The 15,858-nt window shown below is 44.0% G+C and overlaps 1 protein-coding gene across 4 annotated transcripts in view; it reads left to right on the top strand.

Moving 5' to 3' along the window:
* Positions 1-15,858, top strand: part of PALM2AKAP2 (PALM2 and AKAP2 fusion) — a 224,425-nt gene that overhangs the window by 34,420 nt on the left and 174,147 nt on the right. For all 4 annotated transcript variants that reach the window (XM_080986690.1, XM_080986689.1, XM_080986684.1 and 1 more), the window contains exon 2: positions 2,439-2,519. In XM_080986690.1, the coding sequence (XP_080842816.1) occupies positions 2,439-2,519 (81 nt within the window). The remainder of the gene's footprint in view (positions 1-2,438; positions 2,520-15,858) is intronic.

Genomic DNA, 15,858 nt, shown 5'->3' with positions numbered 1-15,858 from the left:
TATTTTGGTGGTGGTGTTGCTTAGTCTCTGTAAGACACCTTGATTTTATTTTATTTTTAAGATGATGATGATTATGATTTTGTCTATACTGCTTTATATTGTTAAGAAAAAACCGTCAAAGTGGTTTACAACACATTAAACATAAAATAAAACAACCCAGAATAAAATATTACTGAAGAAAGTCAAATACAAATTGTACATTCAAAACAACAAAATTAACAGGAAGCTAAAATATTATCCTAAAGATTTCAAAATAATACATTATAAAGGACAGCAACTACAGAATACACATTTAGCACAGCAATACATATTTATTAAACATTTCAGAAGAAAATGTTACTAAAGGAAGTTGAATATAAAATGCACATTTAAAACAGCACGATTAACAAGAGAATAAAATATTATCCAACACAGAACATATCTGCTGCTGTTGCTTCCCATCCTGCCAATGGTGGTTCATAGTGAGAAGCATCTCAGACTCACAGACCCGGCTCTGCACTAAGAGACAGCCAAGATGGTCTCTGGCCTCTTAAGCAGCCTCAGCTTCTGTAGCTGGAGTCAGTCAGGACCTCACCCTCCCAGGCCAGTTGGAAGAAGGCCTGCAAGGCAGAGTGCAGGTCTTCCAGGACTCACAGCCAAAATGAATCCTAAAGTCCAGCCCAAAGCATGATCCTTTTGTTTATTCCATGTCAAATCGACAAGGGATGGCAAAATTCTGTTTTCCTTGCAGGCACTGGGGTGGGGGGCTTCAAACATGAACTTGAGTGCAAAGCACTCAAAAGAAGGAAGTCTTCATAATAAAGTTGATGCCATCTTTCAGTAAATATATTTCTGCCATGGAGCACAAACAGAGCACCTAGGGCTGGGCAAAATTCCCCCAGTGGATTGCCGCCCCCTACTCTGTGCAGGTGATGCCCCCAGGTTTGTAGTGGTTGGGGGGGGGGGTGTTACATTTTTGCATGGAAGTGGGTACACATTCTTTTCTTTTTGCAACTGTAAGGACTGCCAGCTTCCAGGGACAGATCTTGCGGTCTCAAATTTCAGCAGTGCTCTATATGTGACACTAAAATTTGGCACCCCTCTACCTCTCATGCTCCAGTTGGTGCATCCCTGGTAGTACAGTGGTACCTCTGGTTAAGAACTTAATTCATTCTGGAGGTCTGTTCTTAACCTGAAACTGTTCTTAACTTGAGGTATCACTTTAGCTAATGGAGCCTCCCGCTGCTGCTGCCATGCAATTTCTGTTCTCATCCTGAAGCAAAGTTCTTAAGCTGAGGTACTATTTCTGGGTTAGCAGAGTCCGTAACCTGAAGTGTCTGTAAGCTGAAGTGTCTGTAACCCGAGGTACCACTGTATCCCCAAGAGTCCACACCCAGTGCAACCGAACCAATCGTGCTCCCCTAAATCTGCCTCTGCAGCTTTCTGACACCCATTATTTCATTTTCCTCACAGCAATCTGGTTAAAGGTGTTGTGAGAAAAACAAAATGGCAGCCACCATGAAAACGGGACGTGGGGAAGGCTCCCCAAACTGTCGGGTGGAGCCCTTTTGAGGGAGGTTGCAGCCTATTCCCCTCACAGAGCTACAATTCTCAGAGTGGTCTACCAGTCAAAAGGGAATTGTAGTTCGGGGTGTGAGTGTATATATGAAGGAGTAAGGGCCTTCTAGCAACTTCCATTACCTTGAACAATCTACAGTTCCCATGATACTTTGGGGTAGCCATGACTGCTCAAAGTGGCATGACACTTAAACATATTGTGCGGATTGGGCCTAAATAAATAAACAAAATAAACCTTGTGAAAACTAGGGCCACCTGAATTCTGCAGGTTGTTTGCCAAGTGGCAACATGGGACCATACTTGTAAGCAAGCCTTGCCGTTCCCCCTGTTTTGTTTGCTTTTTAATCTCTTACGTAATCCTACACTTTGGCTGGCAGCTTCCTGGACACTTGTTTGCTCTCCTGGGGGGGGTATCCTTTGCAGTGTTCAAGGTATATAAGGACACGCACGCACGCACATGCACACGCAACAGGGCTTGTGTCCCTTTAACTCGGTTGTTAGGTTGTGTACCCGCCGTTTCCCCCGGGGGACTCTGCTCTCGGTTGCTGCTCCCATAGCTGAGTCTGAGAGACAGAGAGACGGAGACAGAGAGACAGAGAGGGGAGACAAATATCTTCTCTTCCTCAGCGAACAAGTAGCTAGTCCTTAGCTGACATGTTATTTCCCTGAAAGCCTGGCTGTTTTGTGAGGCAGGTGGAGACAGTGGCACAGATGTATCTGGTGGCTTCTGTTCTACAAAGGCTCTGCTTCTGTCTCTCTTTCTAAAAATATACATATAAATTTGTATCTGAAATTCCTTGCTGCTTCCAGCCTCTCTACCTCTCTCTGACTGGCAATTTCTCTTCTCTCCCCCCCCCCCCCCGCCACCCTCTTTTGCCAAGGAAAAAAGGAAAAGGCAGACGGAAATAGAAAGGAAGAGGCAACAGCTCGAAGACCAAATACTTCAGCTGCAGCATTTCAAGGTAAGGGGCTGAGTTGTGGGGGGAGCTGCTGGGTTGACCAGAGCTGTTTTGTTATTAGACATGCAGATCACACATTGGAGAGCTGCAAAGAGCCTGTTTCGACATGAAGCAGCCTGCTCTGCCAGAGCTGTGTCTGTTCCAGCTAATCAGATCCTCCCCAGGTCTCTTTGCTGTGTGTGAGATTCTCAGTTACACAGCCCCATGTTTCTGAAAAGGATGGGGCAGAGCAGAGATTGGAAAGGTGTGGAATCCGGGGGGTGGGGGTGGGGGGCGGTGAGAGGAAGGCATATGCTGCACACAGCTTTATTGCCGCAAATTCATTCTTCATTTTATACCTCTGAAATGCAATGGATGTGGATTTGGGTGTGTTCGCTGCATTGCTTAAATGGTTTGCTTGACGGCTCTACAGATGCTCAGGGGTTTTTTTCTGTCTCTTGATTACTATAGTATTTAGTCATTACATTTTGTGTGTCTGTGTGTTTGCTTCCGTGTATCAAATTGCCTGATCTATTGATCCGAAATAGGTGTTTGGCACCATGCCATATAGGCATAGAAGTCTAATCTGTGTCGACATCCAGAAATTAAGGGATTATGGGTTGGAAACTTTGGGAGGTATATCCTGAAACGTGGATCAATTTCCCCACCTCACTTACCTGGGTCTCACCAGTCCAGATTTTTCCAAACATCAGATATACCTTGTGGAGGGATCATAGCTCAGGGCAGAGCCCCTGCTTCCCTTGCAGAAGGACTAGGCATCTCCAAAGGATTGTTTTGGAGAAAGATCTCTGCTCAGAATCCTGGAGAGTTGCTGCTGGAGTGTCTAACCTCATGCAGGTGATCTTCCTGCCTTTACACACTCCAGTATGCTGAACACCTTTCTGTTGAAAGCAAACAGAGCCTGAGCTGGGAGTCTGGTGCTGTAAGGATGTTAAAAGCTTAGCAGGGTTCAGCTTGGTGAGTGATTGGATGGGATTTCCTGGGAATCTCCACACAAGTGGCTCTGAATTTCCCAAAGGGAGCATAGGATATGATTGTAAATAAAGAAACAAATAGATGAATACACACACAGAGAAAGAGACATGTGATGTGTCCTAATGTCCACTCAAATAGCAGGCAGCTGCAGGCATTCAGCGCCTGCTCAGATTGAGACTAGCAATCCATTTTCCCCTCCAAGCAATGTTGTATTTTTATGCCACAAATTCCACACATGTGTGTTTGTTGGAGAGCAGGAAGAGAGTTTCCATCCAGGGCACTGCTAAAGGAAGGAGGTTCCTATGTTGTGGATCAGGTCTACTTCACGGATAATTTTATTTGTAGGTCTGGAAATGGATGTGATTTCAATTTCAGGCCCGTGTGGCACCTTTAAGACTAAGCAATTCAGGCTGCAATCCTGTACATATCAGGGAGCAAGACCTATGGAACTCAGTGATGCTTACTTCTGAATAATATATAGTTTCTTTGGCATGAAGCCACACTGGAAATTGCGATAGCAGAGACCCCTCTGAACCAAGGTGAGACACTTAGATGCAATGTTTAAGTGACTGCTGTTTCTTTGAAAAGAAAGGTGATAGGAGGAGAACCAGAACAGGTGGGGGGGCACACAATTTTTCTTCCAGCAGAGAAGCAACTGTGATGGCAGGCACTCGTTCTGAACCAAAGTAAGATACTTTTCTGTTCAGTTAAGCGCTAACTGTTCCAATAAGTGTTCATTTGCAAGGGAGGAGGACGGGGAGAAAATCACAGCAAATTGGCCATGCCCCTGTGACCTCCTAGCAGCCCCAACAGGTCTAGTGGGCCCCAGCCGCTACTCCCTATAAGGCAGGTCAGTATTGTTTTCATATTTCAGATTAGGGGCTCTGCCCTGCTTGCCCTGTTCACCAAGCCAACCTTCTCTCCTTGCCAACTCCCCAACCTTTACAACTCACGCTGTGGCAGCATCATGGCCAATAAGCTTAATATGAGGCGTGATTATTGCTTCTTCCACCCCCTCGTGACTTTTTCAACTCCTCCCCCCCCCATCACCTACAGCTTTTTCCTTCACAGAGCAGCTTGTTAAATTGCTCTGTGAAGCTCCTCTCCTCTCTCCCAGTGTGGTGTGGTGGTTAAGAGTGGTAGTCTCCTAATCTGGTGAACCGTGTTCGCGTCTCCGCTCCTCCACATGCAGCTGCTGGGTGACCTTGAGCTAGTCACACTTCTCTGAAGTCTCTCAGCCCCACTCACCTCACAGAGTGTTTGTTGTGGGGGAGGAAGGGAAAGGAGAATGTTAGCCACTTTGTGACTCCTTCGGGTAGTGATAAAGTGGGATATCAAATCCAAACTCCTCCTCGTCTTCTTCTTCTTCTCCTCCTCCCAACCCTTGCAGGCACATTTAATGGGGGGGCAGGCACTCCATCCAGTAGCTTGCTAAACTTCTGGGCGAAGGGCCCCCACCCCATTAAACAGTTCCTCATGCTGCAGTTGGCATAGACACCTATTGGTGGCCACAGGAACTGCAGAGTGTGGCAACAGTCTACATTGTTATTTATATAGGAAGATATGGGCAAGGCAAGGGCTAACGACTGAAGCCACTTACCAGGTTCCCAGTAGATGTAATAGTCAAATGAGAGGCTTCCTGAGCTATGGTTTAGTCTCTGCACTACAGTAAACCTAAGTCAAATTTCATGGCATAAACAAAACCTGGAATCAGTTGCAGTGCCAGAGTTTGGGTAACGCTGCACACTAATTTGTTTCCATACATTTGATGTGTCTGCAGTACTATACCTGGCTGAGGGTAAGCCCCACTGAACTCTACGGGACTTACTTCTGTGTAATACTGCATTGCAAATCTCCATCGGGCCATTCTGTATTTTACTGGATGCCTTTGTTGTTGCTCTCCCCCAACCCCACTTTTTTTTTTTTTTTTAACTAAGCATAATGAATTTGTCTGGGTAATTGATTATAGCCTAAGCAAATACTACATCAGTGTCACTACAGCCCTCCTGGTGGCATATATTGGCTGCTGTGCTATCAGGAAATAACATGATTGCATTTCCATGGTGCAACAGAGTTGCCATTTCACTCAGACCACTATGAGATCCAGGAAATATTTTTCTCCTCTTTCTTTTGAGCTTTCGTTTTATAAGGCAAAGGACAAGTTTCCCACTATTTCTGCAGGAAGTCAAGGGTGACATTTCAGCAAATTTCAGAGGAGGAGGCAAAACCAGTAGCAAATGGGGTGCCCCCACTAATGCCGCTCCTCGGAATTTGGACAACTAATGGCTGCCATTTTGCCCTCCCAGGATTCCTTAGGGTGAAAGCAGGAAGGATTTCCCTCACTCTGACTGGCTTCACAGTGATGCTCTGTGACACAGCCTTACTATGAAGCCAAACTGCAGGGAATGCTTTCTGCTCTCAGTCAGGGGAATTCTAGGAAATGGGAAAGTGGGAAACTGCCATCTGCCAAGACCCTGAAACAGGCAGCAGAAGTTATAATGAAAGTAAGCCAGATTCAGGAAACTATTTGCCCCACCTAAATACCCCAAGTTTTGACTAAAAGTTCTTTCAACAGAATCTTTGGCTGGGAATATATGAGAAATCCGTTCACATTCCAATGTGAAGTTGCCCAATTACCGCTTTCCAAACCAATACACGCCCCGAAACACAGCTAGCTTTTGAAATCTGCACTTCTCCAAATAGTATAATGTCATTCTCTAACCCCCCCCAAAAAATACATACAAAGAAAGTTTATATTCGAATCAGTGTTTGAAATTCCCCATTTTCCTACTGGCATGGGTCCAATTGTGACCATGCAGAGATTTCTGGGCCCCAGGTTGGCAACTGACATCTCCATCGAACCAGCTGAAAGGTGTTCATATTATGGTCCTCCACTACCGCACGAATCATGGACCCCTTGCTGGGCATCTTAGTCCTCCATCATCACTTCAAAGAAAATAAGTGCAGGGATGAGTACAGATCTATTTGACTGTGCTGCACCCTTTCCACAGGCCACCCAAATAAAACTCAGTTGAACAATGCCTTAGTCCATTGTTAATACCATTTCCATTTCCACTGTGTGTTTCCTTCTCACATGCTGGGACAAGCGAATTGTTATAAGAGCAAGCTACAGTCAAGCAGTGTAGTTGAGATCATAGGACTGTAGTGTTGGAAGGGACCCGAAGGCTCACCTAATCCAACCCCCATTCTGTTGTTGCGAGTGCAACCTAGGTTTAAGGTACTATTTGGTGCTTAGCTTATATATCTGTTCAGAAGTAAACCATACTGAGCTTAATAGGGCATATTTCCAGGTAAGTGTGCATTGCAATCTTCCACTCCTGAGTTGCCCATCACCCCTGCAACACATCATCCCTGATAATTGGCCATGCTGGCTGAAGTTGACATTCATAACATCTGTATGTATAGGATTGCACCAAGGGGACGCAGGTGGCGTTGTGGTCTAAACTGAGGTCGGCAGTTCAAATCCCTGCGACAGGGTGAGCTCCCGTTGCTCTGTCCCAGCTCCTGCCAACCTAGCATTTCGAAAGGACATCAAAGTACAAGTAGATGAATAGGTACTGCTGTGGCAGAAAGGTAAATGGCGTTTCCATGCGCTCTGGTTTCCATCACGATGTTCCATTGCACCATAAGCAGTTTAGTCAGGCTGACCACATGACCCAGACTCAGCCTGAAAGCAAGATGAGCATCGCAACCCCATAGTCGCCTTTGACTGGACTTAACCATCCAGGGTCCTTTACCTTTTTACCTTTATAGGATTGCACCAGTATGAGTGCAGTGAACATTTTGAAAACATCATTTCCCCCTTTTTTAGTATTTCTCCATATAGATGTAGTTTTGTAATTGACGCTGTAGGGCAAACTCTGCTCAGGAGGGTCCTATGGCTATAATTTCTGGGTTGAATGAGGAGTGTTTATCCCTAAATTGTAGTAGTATTTCAGCAGCAGTTAATTTTGCACTGGGATGCTATTGCATATTTTTCATAAGTTTGATTAAATAAATCTGATACATTAATGAGGGTTTTGAATACTTGAGTGAGTGTTTGAGGGCAGATAGACAGCAGCAACTCAATGCTTCTGTGCTAGGTTACCTGGGGTTCTGAACAGTTCACACCCACCTTCAATTGGATACATAGCAATTATCCTTTTTTTGTTGTTCGGTTAGTTTTACTCCTCTTAATTACCTACAAAAGGCTATGGTGTAAAGGAGCATCTCCGAGGTGATTTTGATTATTTGAAGAGGATCCTAATAACGCTGTGCTGGAAAATTTCTTATTGCTGTAGAGCGTTCTTAAATTAATGAGAAAAGAAATTGCATTTGAAAATTATCAAAAGCAAGGGGGGATTTTAGAAAAATTGGCATGGGTGAAGTGTACGGCACTTACCTTACCTTCTAAGCAGCTGAAGGATTTTGTGAGTGTTCGTTATTTCATTCCACAAATAATTTATCTTATTTTTTATTTTTATTTTTGTATTCTGCAGCCTTTCTGGGTGCCCACACTTCCTGAAACCTTATTATATCCTCAGCCGAGCTTTCCATTCAGCCCAGGAAGGCAGTGGCATGGCCTGGATAGACTCAGAGGGGAACTGGCTGGGGAACCCCCAAGAAAAGAAGACTCAGGGTACAGGGATTGGTGGTGGGAAAATGATGAGAGGTCAGAAGTAGAAGAGGGAGAAGACTGGAAGGAGGAGGTGTTGGGAGCTGAAGAGATAACAGGGTTTAGTGAGCCAGGAGTGTCTGTGGGAGAGAGAAATCTAGAGGCAGAAGCTGAAGCAGAAGAGGAGGGAGGCCAAGAAGCAGAGGTGTGTCCAACTGGTGAAGAGGCACAGGCGTCTCCCACTCCTGCTGTGACAAACTCCACTCCCTGCTGTTCTTCCAGAACCAGGAGAGGCATGAAAAGGGCATAGGAGAGGTTAGCTTCATAAAGCCACAGTCTCAGGTTGCTTGGAGGGAAACCCTGAAGAGGAAGGGACTTAGGCAACTGTGATGTGGCAGGGACCTTCAGTCTTGGCAAGTGCTTCATGTGGGCAAGACCTACCAGAGATGAATTGCTGAGCTTATTAGGACTGGCACTCCTATGCAGATCCTGTTTTTGCTTACAAAGAGTGAACTCCACTTGATCAGTGTGATTTACGGCTGGCTTGCTCCTCTTACTGCATTTTTTTAAAGTGAAGTATTTTTACTTTTAAACAAAGCAATGTGGAACTATTTTTAATAGGTAAAAGGAAGGGCCTTTCTTTAAAACAAAATCCTTGCACATATCAATTTCATAACCTCCACAGCTCCTTGCGTGACCGGTAAAGGCCAAAGAAAGACCTCACTGACTTTCTTAGATCAGGAAAGACGGGCAGTGGGAGATGCTGCAAAGCACAGAAGAAATATTTAATAGAAAGAAAAAAGCACCCACCATACCCAGCCACTTTGCAATAAACTCACTGGGCACTTGGTGAAATTATATATTCTGAAGTGCCCTGTGAATGAGGCTAAAAAATGGACCCCCTTATGTGGAGGAATAAAGCTTTCTAGAAATTGGAGGACAGGTTTTGTCATAGCAGTATTTGCTAGAAAGGCTTGGAATTTTACTATAAGTAGGATTAAATAAAGACAAGTGCATTTACTGCACTTAATAATGCAGTTGTGAAAATACTTTATTGAGTAATGGATGCAATGAAAGGGAACAAATGTTTTCAGAGTTTTGTGTGTGACTGTTCTCAGCTATCTTATCAGTGGATGAAGGAGGAATCTCTCCTTTTTGGATTTCACAGAGGAGTCACCTAATTCGATCTGGACTGATCGTGCATGACCTAGATTGGATCAATGGTCTACTTCAGAATCTACATTTGGACAGATTCCATTATGAAGTGATCAGGGAATTATGTGCTGCTTCCATTCAGGTGGTGGGTGGATATACTGTTTCTGAAGTTTTGAAAGGGAAAAATTGAGAGGGGAAGCTAAGGCAGTGTGCCATCCTCACACCACCTCTTAACTTGTAATTACTTTTAAGTATGTGTATCTGGGCAGATTTTAAAAGTTTTTTTTTTTTCATCTGCCTGGAAACTAAATGGGGAGGACTGAGTCATGTCACCTCTGAGAACTCAGGCGGACCAGATTTTAATGGGCCAGCCCCTCCCTAGTTGTGGCCACCATAAATGCTTAATCTTCATCTCACTATGCTATAAATCAGATAAAGGAACTTGAGTAGGGTTATTAAAGATATTTGTACACAAACATAGGAGTAAAGGAAGTTGAAGGATGATTTGGATCCTGTTTTTTGCCATTTGAAAAAAATGTGTCGTGTTATTGTGCGTGTGTTTTATAGTTTTGGGTTTTTAAACTGTGAATGGTCCCTCCCCCCTTTCATCATTTTACAATCTCATGGAGCTGCCTTGAATGACTTTTGGATGAGGAAATCTGGATATAAGGGGCAGCAATCACCAGGGGAATCTTTAGCATACGCGCCGCTGGGGTGCAAAGATCCACCCAGCACCCCCAAATCGTTGAGCCTGACAAGCGCCGCCATTGTGAATGACAAGCACTGCCGCTGGCGTGGCACCTCTTTCATAAATGAGTGTACAAAGTCAAAAGTCCTTTAGTGAAACAGTAGGTATACACTTGGGTAATACCTAGGTATATATGTATTTTGTTTTTCTAGCTTGATCAAAATTATTTATTATTTCATAACAGGTAGATAGTTAAGAGCTTAGGCAGCTTCAGCAGCGGGCGCCTGGCACCCCCCAGAATTTGGCGCCCAGGTGCCCCGCCCCCCTTGCACCCCCGGGTAAAGACAGCCTTGGCAGTCACCAGATGATTGGAAGTCACCAAATGACTCCATCATTGGAAGTCCTGTATATTCTATTTATCGTTACATTTATATCCCAGCATATCTCCAAAGAGCTTGGATGTTTACATGATCCCCCCCCCAGCCACTTCATCCAAAAGAGGTAGGTTAGGCTGAGAGCCAATAACTGGCCCCACACCACCCACTGAGCTTTGTGGCTGAGCAGCGATTTGAACCCTGGCCTCTTGGGTCCCCGTCCAACACTCTAACCACTATACCACCCTGAGGGAAATGAATACATTATCTTTCTGTAGCCCATCTCTCTCATGTGCGTAAAGTGGCACAGGATGGAATACTTTACAGTAGGTAGTGGAGATGGAAACATTTGAATACAGGATTTATTGAATGTTGATTAATCTAAATAACATGAAAGTGAAGGTGTTCAAAATGAGCTAAGGGAAACAGGTTGTGTGTGTGTTGAGATATTTATATAATTGGCCCCACAACAGCCATGGAAATAACACAAGCAGAGTTGAATCCGTCTCCTTGATGAGCTAAGCTGTTTATCTGGTGCTTCTAATCTGTGCCTTTTGATTTCACCGGAGCATCATCCATCTGTATCTGCTCATTACCGGGCACTCCAGTTCCCATCAGTGATTCAATACTGACGCTTCCTGTCCTAGCACTAGCCGTGATAAAAAGCCTAGAATAAACTAGTGGCAAGAGATGTCTCACATCCCCAAAAATAGCTTGAGGTGCTCAGCCGTCTCCTCCCCCCTGTTGACCTATTATGTGCTTTAAAAAGAATAGGAATGGCCCAGATTCGAGAGAGAGAGAGAGAGAGAGAGAGAGAGAGAGAGAGAGTTGTTAAGCAGTATAATTAGTAGAAGAGGATTGACAGTTGATTACCCAAGTTAGAAAAAGAATGCCAATGTGTGTATCAGGGTTAGCCCACCCATGAGGCAAAGTGAGGCAGCTGCCTCAGGTGGCTGAATCCACAGGGGCAGGAAATTCCGGTGTAGGTCTTTAGTCTTCCTTTTTCCCTGATGTAGTTATTTACCCACTCCTCCTTCCCTAGCAGGGAGGGAAGCACTATTTTGTGGTTCGCCTTAGGTGCAAAAATGTATTGGGTTAGCCCTGGCGTGTATATAGCAGAATAGAACAGAAACTGGGCATCTGCCTTGGCTGGCCTGACTTATCTCTCTGACTGAAGAAGTAGTAGTACTCTGTCCATCTGACTGGGTTGCCTCAGCCCTTCTGAGTGGCTTCCAGCATATCCAATAACATAATAAAACATTAAACTTTAAAAACCTCCCTATATAGGGCTGCCTTCAGATGTCTTCTAAAAGTAGTATACTGTAGTTCAGGCATCCCCAAACTCGGCCCTCCAGCTGTTTTGGGACTACAACTCCCATCATCCCTAGCTAACAGGACCAGTGGTCAGGCATGATGGGAACTGTAGCCCCAAAACAGCTGGAGGGCCAAGTTTGGGGATGCCTGTTGTAGTTACTTATCTCCTTGACATCTAATGAGAGAGTGTTCCACAGGAAGGGTGCCACTACCGAGAAGGCCCTCTGCATGGTTCCCTGTAACCTCACTTTTCACAGTGAGGGAACCACCAGAAGGTCATCGGAGCTGGTCCCCAGTGTCCGGGCTGAACAATGAGGGTGGTGGCGCTCTTTCAGATACACAGAGCTGAGGCCGTTTAGGGCTTTAAATGTCAGCACCAACACTTTGAATTGTGCTCAAAAACGTACTGAGAGCCAATAAGACCTCAGCAGAGTGACTTCTAGTGATGGGCTGTAGGCTTGGTCTACAGTTGCTAATCTCCCTAGAGAAGTGAAGCAGCAACTGCTAATTGAATGAAAATTTACTGCAGTCGTTTAAAAGTGCCATTGGCCAATGCCTGAACAATCTTAATGCTCTGGTAGCAATAGCTAACAATATGCCTATATATATTGGATGAAGGTGATTTAAAAGCTCATCAGAGAGCAACAAAGCTGCATCTGTGCAAATACAGGCCAGGCTGCAATACCTTTAAATACAAACTCCTGATACATTTAAATAGATACCTTCTAAAGCTGTCCAGGTCTGTTACAACATTTGTAACACAGTATGAAATCTGGTGGGTAGCTAAATTACAATCTGCAATTTATGCAAGAGATGTGGATCAGGTTGTTTATGCAGGAATTTGCAAACAATGGGTTTTTATTACTTATTACTTATTATTATTATTATTATTTATTAAATTTGAACACTGCCCTTCATGTGTAGATCTAAGGGCGGTTTACATTTTCCAAGCATCCTTGGTTTCTTTTGCAGTCTCTGTAGAAATGAGTCATGTTTGCACCTAAGCAGCCTTTTTTCCAATTGTAGTTTGAAGTTTAGCTGGAAAGAAACCTGGGGTGACAGTATATGAGTTTATATGATATGTCTTTGTAAGATATCCCATTAGATGAGTGGTTCCCAAACTCCACCCCCCACCCCCCCGGCAGCATAGACTACTTGCTGAGCTTCTTAATGGTTTTTCTGCCTATTGTAGCGATTTAACATGCTGTGCTAAATGTTGTCTGATTTTTAGTTGAATTTTTAATGGCTTCTTTTATATATTGTATTTTCCTGTCTTTGAATTCCATAGAATTCATTGTACACCTCAGGGCTTGCTTGGCCTCAGTGTACAGAAAATGTAATGGTCTGATACATAGTCCTAAATAATTCCCACTCTTTTTGTAAACCAGTAAAGGGTAAAGGGACCCCTGACCATTAGGTCCAGTCGTAGCCAACTTTGGGGTCACGGCGCTCATCTTGCTTTATTGGCCAAGGGAGCCGGCGTACAGCTTCCAGGTCATGTGGCCAGCATGACTAAGCCGCTTCTGGCAAACCAGAGCAGCACAGGGGAACTCCGTTTACCTTCCCGCCAGAGCGGTACCTATTTATCTACTTCCACTTTGACATGCTTTCGAACTGCTAGGTTGGCAGGAGCAGGGACCAAGCAACAGGAGCTCACCCCGTCCCGGGGATTCAACCAGTAAACCAGTTAGAGATGGGTTAAAAAAACCAGTATATAAGTTTTTTGAAACTGTTACACAGTTTTAGAAATAATTTTAGAGGACAAAAATATATATGAACACCTTGCCTTAAGCATTTTGTTCACTGTTCCAAAAGAAAATAGTTCATAATTCAATGTTTTTCAAGTTTTCCAGTTTTCCAGAAAGAAACAAAACAAGGCTTCACGAGGTAGGAAATGGGGGGACCCAAATTTTTCCTGAATTTTTTGGAGTCCCCCCCCCCCCCGAAACTTCATTTCTCTACGTTGGGACCAGCACTGCTATTTAGTTTATTTAAATATTTCTAAACCACCCTTTCATGTAAAATATCTCAAGGTGGTAAGCAGACAAAAGACAGAGGATTACAATAGAAACACATCAAATTTTGTAAGATAGCTGAAAATGAGCAAGGATGGCTGAACCTCTATTGGCAAGGAGTTCCACAGGGAAGGCCTGCCACACTAAGGTGTCATTCCTCAAGGGGATGTGGGACCACCGAAAATTGCCACATCAGAAGGCCTTGCCGATCGAGGCAGTGCATGTAAAGAATCAGGACGTCCTTAAAGTACGGTGGGGGCCAAGTTGTTTAGAATTTTGTGAATTAACACAATAACTTTGAACCTGGCCCAGTCACATGTTGGTAACCAGAGCAGCTCTGGCAGAAGACACTGAGCGATCTTTTATTTATTAAGCCGATTGCTCGCTCACCGTCAGATAGAATTAGTTGGTATTGCATCATTGGGTAGTCTGGGCAGAACTAAAGGAATGTTCCTTGATGGCTGGGTATTCTCTGTCATGTCTCTGGAAAGGAACACCTTTAGCTAGAGCTCATGGAAAGGGCAGATAATTCTTTGGGATCCATTTTGCAATTTCAGCCAGGAACACAGAGAGCAGTGAGTTGGCTGCAAAGCACCTTGAAGTTCAAGAGGCCCCCTTTGCAAATTTGATTCAGGAACAATGGGTTTTACCTGCCTGTTGACAAGAACTGCTTGCTTCCATTATGCTCTCCTTATATCTTTAAAAATAAAACCAATACTATTGGTCTCCACTGCTCTTCTCCAAAAGACACTACCCTCAAAATTATCAGCATTAGAATTGTGGAGTGCACAGCTGTATTAATTAATTTTTGTCTAGGGTTTAGCAGCTTCAGAAATGAACACCCAGCTTCAGTCTTTCAGAAGCTTTGCTCCATATTGGCTTATCTGCAACCACTTAACTGTGCTTTTCCATGAACAAATACTGTATCTTTGAACATCTGGATTTGATAATCAACCTGTCATAAACCAGAATGATAGCATAAGCTGGTGCATTGAGATCTCCTTGAAAAAATACCTAGTTAAGGGGGAAAATACATTGTTGGTGGGGGAAATGAATTCTTAGAAAAATTCAGGATAGAAATAGTTGAGTAGAAATCTATTTTACCATTCTTTTAAAGTTATTTGTGTTGGAAGAGGAACCAAACTACTGCCATCATACCCTTCCCCCCCCCCCATCTTCACTTTTAAAATAAAAAGATGGGCCAAAACCATGGCTTTTCTTTCAGGACCATAATAGCAAAATTCATTGACACCTGTGTCTCGGTCTGCATCCAGATCAGCAAGCCGTTGTTTTCCCTAGAGAGTCAGGGCCATACAGTCAGTTGCTGATGCCCGGGAGATTATCACTGATAGAGCAGCTCATCACTTTATTGCTCTGCCAGGAGCTACTAACAGCCAATTTAGCTTCTCAGCAATGATTCTGTTAGATACTCTGTAAACAACAGCAGCTGGTGGGTGGACCTGGCTGGAGACCAGTCCACAAGACACAACTCAACATCTCTTTGTCAACTGTGGAGGAAGGACGAACAAGAACCCTTCAGCATGACTTCATTCTTGTGCTGATTTGATCTTGTTTGAAAGGCTTCTCTAAGCAGGTAGATTCCTTCCATCTATCTGCACAAGCTAGTTCTGCTCTTTCTGCATGGTCTGTTTTAGAAACTCTTGTTAGTGCCTTTTCAGATAATGGCTTGCCTTTAATGCAAAGATGACCTGCCATGAGCAGATAGCATCTTGCCTTTACTTAGGGACGGGGGAGAAAACCAGTTTAGTTTCATTTTAATGCAAACCTTCAAAGTTGGCACTTTCCAGAACAATACGCAAACAGAAACAAAGCTATCCTTCGACACTTGTGTTTCCAAATTTTGTGATGCAGTTCTCCCATTTTAAAAATGTATATATTAGGGACATATGTTCTTCAAAGTGTCTGTGTGTGTGTGTTAAAATAACATAAATGCAATAAATTAGGGGGAATTGCTTGCAAAACGTGTACAGTGGTACCTCGGGTTAAGAACTTAATTCGTTCTGGAGGTCCGTTCTTAACCTGAAACTGTTCTTAACCTGAAGCACCACTTTAGCTAGTGGGGCCACCGCTGCACGATTTCTGTTCTCATCCTGAAGCAAAGTTCTTAACCCGAGGTAATATTTCTGGGTTAGCAGAGTCTGTAACCTAAAGTGTATGTAACCGGAAGCGTATGTAACCCAAGGTA

The sequence above is a fragment of the Podarcis pityusensis genome (assembly GCF_964106645.2).
Source record: "Podarcis pityusensis genome assembly, chromosome: 17".
Taxonomy (NCBI): domain Eukaryota; kingdom Metazoa; phylum Chordata; class Lepidosauria; order Squamata; family Lacertidae; genus Podarcis; species Podarcis pityusensis.
The sequence above is the reverse complement of the archived record's forward strand: the minus strand, read 5'-3'. Positions and strand labels throughout refer to the sequence as shown.